A 7,776-nucleotide genomic window follows, 5' to 3' on the forward strand; every position below is an offset into this window, starting at 1 on the left:
CTTGGAGAGCACCCTGGGGTCACAGCAATTCATGGGGTGCAGCAAGGGGATGTGGGTGCACCCAGGACCCCTTTGTCCTCAGCAGAGTTTGGGAGGGTGCAGGGGTCCCACAGGAGCACTCTCTGCAGGGCCAGTGTGCAGGGCTGGGCAGCGAGGGGCTGCCAGCAGGCTTGGGGCAGGGGGAGCATGGTGGCTGGATGGTCATTCCCAACTCTGAGCTGCTCCATGTCCTTTCTGCAACTCAGCCTGTGTTTGCATGACCAACGTGGAGTGAGATGCAAGAGCCCAGGAGACACCCTGACCACCCGCCCCAGGAAATGTGGGGCGACTCTGACCTTCCCAGCCAGGCACAGTGGGGAAGGGGACAAGCCCCCCCATCCCATCCTGCTGCTCCCCACTGCTCCCCAGCACGGGGGAAGCACCCACCCATGCCAGCACGCTCCAGCTTGCTGCCATCCCAGGTTGCACTTGCCAGACGCCAGCTCTGGAGGTAATGCTCTTTATTAAATGCCTTGTGTGGGCAGCTCTTGGCAAGTCCATGTGCCTGGGAGTGATGTGAACTCCCTGGCCGCAGGAGGTCCCCCTGTCTCTAGGAGGGTATCTCTTCCAGCATGGGGGTGATAGGCAGCCGTCAGTGCAGCCCTGGCCTGTCATCGGAGCTCATTCTGGCCACAGGCTGCAGTATGGTGAGATGCCCTGGGAGACGCAGAGCTGTTCGAGTCCGAGCAAACTGGCCCTCACTTCCCTCCCCAGCACCGAGAGCCTCCTCCACCACCCCATCGCCCACAGCCCACCCAGGGCGGGGGTCCCATAGTGGGAGGCGGGAGGCAGGTCAGGGCAGGCTGGAGCCCGAGCCCTCCAGGGAGCTGCTCTCCAAGGCCCCGTAGCCATCGAGCTTCATCATCCCGATGAGGTGGGCTGGGATGGAGAGAAAGGAGCGGCGGGTGGCAAAGATGTGACTGATCTCCATGAAGGTTTTGTTCTTGGTCTCGGGGACGACGAGGTAGACGTACAGGGCCACCAGCAGGCAGATGCCGCAGAAAAACAGGTAGCAAAAGGCACCGGCTGACATCTGGGGACAACGAGAGAGCAGAGACAGGGAAGAGAGCCAGGCACCCCTGAGCTGGGCATGGCACAAGGCAGCGTCCCCTCCTATCACCCCTCCCTGGGCTGGCTCAGGCTTGGCACCCTGTCCTGGGGAGCAGCAGGGCCGTGTCCATCCCCTCCTCCTCCCACGGCCCCTCCGGACAGGTACCTGCAAGAAGGGGAAGATGAAGCCGATGGTGAAGTTGCAGAGCCAGTTGAGGGACCCCCCCACGATGTAGGCGGCCGGGCGGTGCGACTGTGTGAAGAGCTCAGCTGTCATCAGGAAGGGGATGCCAGCTGCGGAGGGAGGGGGCATATCGAGGGTATGGGGGACAGGCTGCCTTAGGCACCCCTGGGGTCGACAGGTCCTGCCCATCTCAGTCCTGTGGTCAAAGGGCTGGAGCCCAGCAAGACCCACGGGTCAAAGTGGTGGTGCTGGGAGGGCTGTAGGAGACGGGGAGCGTGGGGACAGGTAGACCAGTGTCCTGCCCTTGGTCTCCCTTTGGGATCCGTCTCGGTGGGTGGGTGATGTCCCCCCTGACATGCCACAGTTGCACCTTGCTGGGTGCTGACTGGAAAGTTTCAGACCGAGTCAATATCAAGGTGGAACATTTCATCTGCATCCTCATTTTGCAATAATTTGCCTAAATGCTGATATATTAAATCTCATATAGACCACAGGCATAGAGAAATGTATTCCTGGTGCCCTCCATAATGCCCTTCCCAGCCTCTCTTGATCAAAACGGTTTAGAAAATTTCCTTCTATCGATTAGCTAAAGGCTCGGACGCTGTGGCTGATTTAGGCAGGAAAGAAGCAACCACATTTCCAAGCAACAGAACTTCCCACAGGACACAGAAGTGCCATTTTCCAACTGGCTTTTCCCATGTATGGTGAAAGAAAACCCAGAATGACTGAAGATGATTGCCCAAGCCAACCTGGCTACTAAAAACTGGACATGGGTTGTGGCTACTTCTCCTGGAAGGACTCAGCCCCTCCTGCCATGTGTCACTGAGCCGGTAGCCCTGGCTCCCAGGACTGTCCCTTTGCTGGAGGGCAGGATCCAAGGTCCAGCGCACATCCCAGGGCACAAGGGGATCTGGCAGGGGACCGTATTTGACGTGGTGACATGCCCGGGGTCCTACTGCCCGGGACGGGCCTGACTGGGACCTTTTTATAAAAGATGCTCCAAGGGAAAATATCAACAAAAAAAAAGTGCTAAGAAGTGAGGGAGGAGTGGAGCCCCTGATGGACTCTTACTCACAGCTCGCCCAGAATAGAGATATATATTTTTTTTGTTTTAAAACTCCTATTCATCATTGTTTGTGAACAATGAGCCATTAAAATCCTAATTAAAGATGTAATTACAGTGAATAAAGTCTGGGCTGAAGATGAATTATAGATCTGTTAACAGCTCTGCTAATACATCAACTGGGTAAACCAGTCCAGGTTTCACTCCTCGCTGTTCAAGCCCGCTCTCGTGCCCGCGCTCGGTTAAGGGCAGGACGATGCTCACCACCCGCACCGTGATGGGAGCGGGTGATACCTCTGGCGGGGCCTGGGGAAGGCTGTCAGGGCTTTCTCCCTGCTTGGCCCAGGAGCAGGGGTGAGGAGGAGGAGGTGGAGCGTGTCCCCGGGATGCATGGGGCTGTAGGGGCTTGTGGTGGGATCTTGCTCACAGGATGCAGCATGATAAACCAGGGACTGGCTGCGGGGAAGGGGCCAGAGTGCGGGTCTTGCCGCCTGCCTGCAAACCCCACCGCTCCTGCGGGGCCCCCATTCTTGCCCCACGAACCCCCGCTCCCACCGGCCCCAGACCCACCTGGTCCCATGCAGAAGCCAGCGATGATGCCGACCACACAGGCGATGACGACGTAGCGCATCCAGGGCAGGGCGGTCTGCAAGGGGACACGGGGCTGGGGGATGCTGCCGGGGCAGCGGCCTCAAGCTTCACACCCAGTGTTCCTGGGACAGAGCTTCACACCTGCCCCTCGGCTCGGCGGCAGCCTTCAGGGACGGTGGCCATGCAGGATGTGTGGGGCAAAGCTCAGCGACTCCTGATGCTGAGATGTCTCCAGAGCTGCAGGAGCATCCCCCAGGAGCAGGCAGCAGAGGAAGGACCCTGCAGACCCCTCCCCCCCGGCATCTCACAGCTGCCTCCCTGGGGACAACTATTTCTGCAGAAAAGCCAGAAGTGGCAGGATTTTTCTCATGTGGATTTGTTTTTTTTTGTTGTTCTTTGCTCTGAGTTTTCCTTCCCTTGATCTTTTAAGGGAAAACATTGCTTGGAAAGAGCTGGCTCACCTCTCATTTCCATGCACGCTCCCTCCCCCAGGGTGGTACCCATCCCTTCAAGACCCAGCCCTCATTAAGGTGCCCAATGCTCCAGCCCCAGTCATGTCAGTGGCCTGGGGCGGGGTGGCGGTGGCCGGACCCCACCTGCAGCAGCAGGGAGACGGTGATGCCGGCCAAGCAGATGCCCATGGTGCAGAAGCCAGTGATGATGAGGGGCCGCCGGCCCAGCTTCTCGATGGTGAAGCACTGCGAGGGAGAGCAGAGATCGACGGGGTGGTGGGGAGCTCCCCACCAGGACAGGGGCACCCCCTGAACCCCAGATCCAGCTGCAGGTGGAGGGATGTTCCCAGTGGCATCTGGGTGTGGGGGCAGCCCCAGCTCAGAGCTCCAGAGTTGGGGCTGGGGCATGGGAAGAGCCAGAACTCTAGGGTCCCGGGGTGAGCATGCACCGGGCAGCAGCGGGGTCCCGCAGAGCCCCGTTAGGGTGCAGGGTTGGGGCTGGCTGGGGGAGCCCCACTGCCGCATTCGCACTGGCGCTGAGCGGAGGTGCTGGTCTGGGCACGGGGTGTTTGTGGGGCAGCGGGCAGAGGAGGCAGGACACAGGCAGGCGGCATGGCGGTGGCTGGAGCAGGCAGGGTATTGACAGCAGAACAAATGCCTGTAATTTTATAACCAATCTCTGCATGTCCATCGGGGGCTGTTTGTGGGGCTGCTCCCAAGCAATCCGACTGCACACCAGGCGGCTGCCAGGGGCTGGGGTGGCCCCACGGCCGGGGCAGGGGAGAAGGGGAGAAGGGGGCACCCTTTAGAGGGGCAGAGGGGTGACTGTGGGGCCCCACTCTGCCATGGGTTGAGCTATGGGGAGAGGGGAGCAGCCCCCTGCTTGTCCTCGGTTTTCTGGGAGCAGCCACCCCCCATCCATCTCTCTAATTGTCAGGGAGCGGATTTAGTGCCGGGTGGCTCGGGCTGGCCCCGGGTGACACTCGCAGATGGGACGAGGGCCATAAATCTGCCTGGCCCAGTGCTAACTCTCCAGCTAAATGAGGCCTGGCTGGGGGGGCCGGGGCTGCTAGCCCAGGGCCAGGCCAGTGCTTGGCTGGGGGGGCAGATGGGGACATGTGGCTCTGCTAACAGAGTGACAATAAAATCGGGAGCCAGAAGGAACCGCTTAGCCCCCTCCATCACCCCCAACCTGCTCCTTGCATGGCATCTCCCCCCAACCTCCCTGCTACCCATTTACCCCAAAATTGTCCCACCCTTCCTATATGTCACCCTACAAACTGAGCCCCTCTCATCCCATCCCCCCACCCCATTTCCCGGCCAAACCCTCTGTCCCCCAGCAAAGGGGCTGTGCTGTGGCATGGACGGCATTTGGGGTCCATCCAGCACCCCCCGTTTGATGATGCTGGGAGTTGGAGACAAGACTCTGGCACTGAGGGGGGCTGCGTCCGTCTGTCCATCCATCACTCACCCCAATCAGCCCCACGACAACTTCGATGGCGCCGGTGCCCACGGTGGTGTAGGGGATCTGGGACACAGGGATCCCGGCGTTCTCGAAGATGATGGTGGTGTAAAACCAGATCTGCCAAGGAAGAGACTTAACGTGAGCCAGGGGGACGGAGCCATGGGGCACTTGATGAAATGAGTTGCCACGTCTCAGCTCAGCTTGTGCAGAGCCAGGTCCCGGGGCGAGGACCCCCCAGGGCTTACGGCATCGATCCCTGAGAGCTGCATGCCAGCGTTCACCACCACCACCGAGAGGGTTTGCCAGCGGACGGAGCGGTCTCGCAGCAGCTGCCAGACAGAGACCATCTCCACAGAGGAGAGCGACCGCTGCTCCTCCTTCATCTCCTCGATCACATCCTGCACGTCGGGTGTCCCCAGGAACTGGCGCAGCGCTGTGGGGAGAGTGGGGATCATGGGCACGCATCTCCCCATCGCAGGACGGATGCTCATAGGTATGGCACAGGGCAGGGGCAGGGGCTTGGCTCTGCCCTGGCTCAGCCTCCCCAGGGGACCTCCCTGACCCATGGGGCTGAGCATCCATAGGAACCAAGGAGATGCCTCACACCATGGTGACGGGCACCATGGAAATGCTATGGCACAACTGGGTGGGACAGAAGGGCTGAACCATAAGGACTATGGTGGGCTGTTAGGTCTGGGTGTGGAAGGATGCTAAGAGGATGCACCTTGGTCTCAGGAGACCCTGGACCAGTGCCCAGCACCTCCTGGAGCCAGTCTCCCCCAGGACACCCCCTCACCCTTGGTGGCCCCACAGACATCGTTCCTTTCTATCAGCAGGTACCGCGGGCTCTCGGGGAAGCAGTGCAGCAGCAAGAGCTGGAGGGAGGCAGGAACGACCACCACTGATAGGAAAAGGGGCCAGAACCTGTCCTGAGAGGAGTCAAAATGGGACATGTCACAGGAAGGGCAGAGCAGGGTCCAGCACGCATGGGCTGGGGTATTGTGCTCACCTCGCCCAGCAGCTCTGGGAGGTCCAGGACCTGTGCAAAGAAAACCCCCAGGCAGATGAAGAAGCTGGGCATGAGGCCCAGGAAACCCCGCAGGTTCCTGGGGGCGATTTCTCCCAGGTAGAGGGGTACCACGCTGAGACAGATACCTGGGGGGAACAGGAGGGACCGGGTGGAAGAGGCAGTGGGGAGAAGGGTGCCCAGCCAGATCCTCGGTGCATTTCCTCCCATGCCCAGCACCATCCACAGTGGGGACCCGATGGCCAGGGAGATGGCCCTGTCCACCCCACAGAGAGCCCCGCTGCAGAGCCTGTGGCCACGGGGAATATGAAGTCTTCTCCAGCCCCCTGGGAATGGGCTGGAGACTGAGCCATGAGGAAGGGGCCGTGCACAGCCCTGCAGCCCAGGCAGCACCTACCTGAGTGGAGCCCCGTGATGGAGCGGCCAATGATCACCATCTCGGGGGACCCCAGCTCCCGGCTGAAGCCCATGAAGCCGCCGGCCAGGAGGATGAGGAGAGCGCTGCGACTCAGCGCACCATTCCTAGCAGGGCACAAGCAGCAGGGCAGCCCCTCTGGCCCCACCCCATCCCTTGACCACCCTGTCCCATGGCACCCCCTTACCTGCCATACCGCTCCACTAGCAGCCCCACCAGCAAGGAGCCCACCAGCCCACCCAGGGCGAAGATGGAGACAGTCAGGGAGTAGAGGAGGGTCAGGGGACCGGGGACCAGCCCATGCCCGTACCGCCGGGCCCACGTGGTGTTGTAGAAAGCCTTTATGTGCTGCAGGGCAGAGAGACACATGCGGGCACCAAATGCATTGGGAGAAAGGGGAAGACAAGGGAAGACAGGCCCTGTAGGGAAAATGCCATGGGTTTAACAGCATGGAGATGCAGGGCAAGACGTGACCAGGGATGACCGGGATGTGCTGGTCTGGTTGCTCAGCCAGCCTCAGCATCACAGGGGTTTAAGGACAACTTAGAGATGCCACAGAGAGGGCTGGAGCTGGAGCAAGGAGGTTGTGGGCAGCTTTCCCCAGCCCCTGCCTTTCAGGGGAAACCAGTTTGGGGGGAGTACATGAACACAGGCTCCCATGTCCCTCCCATGCCATCCCTCTCCCTGGACTGCTCTCCATGGGTGACTGCCCAAGGGAAATGCCAGCATTTTGATGTGGGGCTGCTGGGTAGCGGTCCCTCCGCCCTCCCAGAGAGGGACGCAGAGCCCTTCCCCTGCTCCCAGAGATGCTGCCCGTCCCTTACCACTGCCGGTGAGTTCACCACAGCCAGGTTGTAGCCATAGAGCATGGAGGAGCCAAAGGACACCAGGAGGGTGACCAACAGCAGGGGGAAGGTGAGGTGCTGGGAGAAAGGAGGAGAGATCAGCACAGCCCCGGCCAGCAGAGCCGGGGGCCAAGGTCACACATGGCATGAGCTGCATTGGGTCACTGCCCCTTTTCTAGTAGGGATGTCCATGGCCCAGAGCAAAGCCCAGAGCAAAGACCCCAATGCGACGGAGCCCTGTGCTGAGCACTGCTTCATGCCACCGCCCAGCACCCAGCCCAGCTGACCCGGCTTCCCCATGGCTGGTCTTGTGGCTGTAGCATGAGGCTTTACCCTGGCAGTGGCCCAGCTCAGGCTGCTTGTCCCGGCTGCCTGTCCCAGGCACCCCTGCCCCGGGGCTGGGAGGGGACAGCAGGCAGAAAGGGGCAGGCAGAGACACCCGTCCCCTCCCGTAGATGGGGGCACCCAAATGGCACTGCTGCGAGCTGCCCCACGCATACCTCCCTGCCTGGGAGGCCCAGCGCCACTGAAAGGTGCAGCTCCCCACGGCAGGTCCCAGCCCTCCCAAAATGCCGCATGCACCCACCTCCTAAACCCTCACCCCCACCAGCACCCGTCACCTGCTGTGGCTGCAGGGGGGAGCTC

At 61.0% G+C, this 7,776-nt stretch overlaps 1 protein-coding gene across 1 annotated transcript in view; it reads right to left on the minus strand.

The window, feature by feature from the left end:
* Positions 1–832: 832 nt before the first annotated feature.
* LOC103897886 (solute carrier family 2, facilitated glucose transporter member 5) overlaps positions 833–7,776 on the minus strand; it is a 7,482-nt gene continuing 538 nt past the window's right edge. The window contains exons 2-13 of the mRNA XM_009278065.1: positions 7,743–7,760; positions 7,111–7,209; positions 6,474–6,634; positions 6,269–6,393; positions 5,854–5,999; positions 5,641–5,773; positions 5,090–5,277; positions 4,851–4,961; positions 3,524–3,625; positions 2,907–2,982; positions 1,256–1,383; positions 833–1,072 (exon numbers count right to left, since the gene is read on the minus strand). Coding sequence (XP_009276340.1) covers positions 833–1,072; positions 1,256–1,383; positions 2,907–2,982; positions 3,524–3,625; positions 4,851–4,961; positions 5,090–5,277; positions 5,641–5,773; positions 5,854–5,999; positions 6,269–6,393; positions 6,474–6,634; positions 7,111–7,209; positions 7,743–7,760 — 1,527 coding nt within the window. The remainder of the gene's footprint in view (positions 1,073–1,255; positions 1,384–2,906; positions 2,983–3,523; positions 3,626–4,850; positions 4,962–5,089; positions 5,278–5,640; positions 5,774–5,853; positions 6,000–6,268; positions 6,394–6,473; positions 6,635–7,110; positions 7,210–7,742; positions 7,761–7,776) is intronic.

This window comes from Aptenodytes forsteri, unplaced genomic scaffold, assembly GCF_000699145.1.
Source record: "Aptenodytes forsteri isolate BGI_AS27 unplaced genomic scaffold, ASM69914v1 Scaffold15, whole genome shotgun sequence".
Lineage (NCBI taxonomy): Eukaryota > Metazoa > Chordata > Aves > Sphenisciformes > Spheniscidae > Aptenodytes > Aptenodytes forsteri.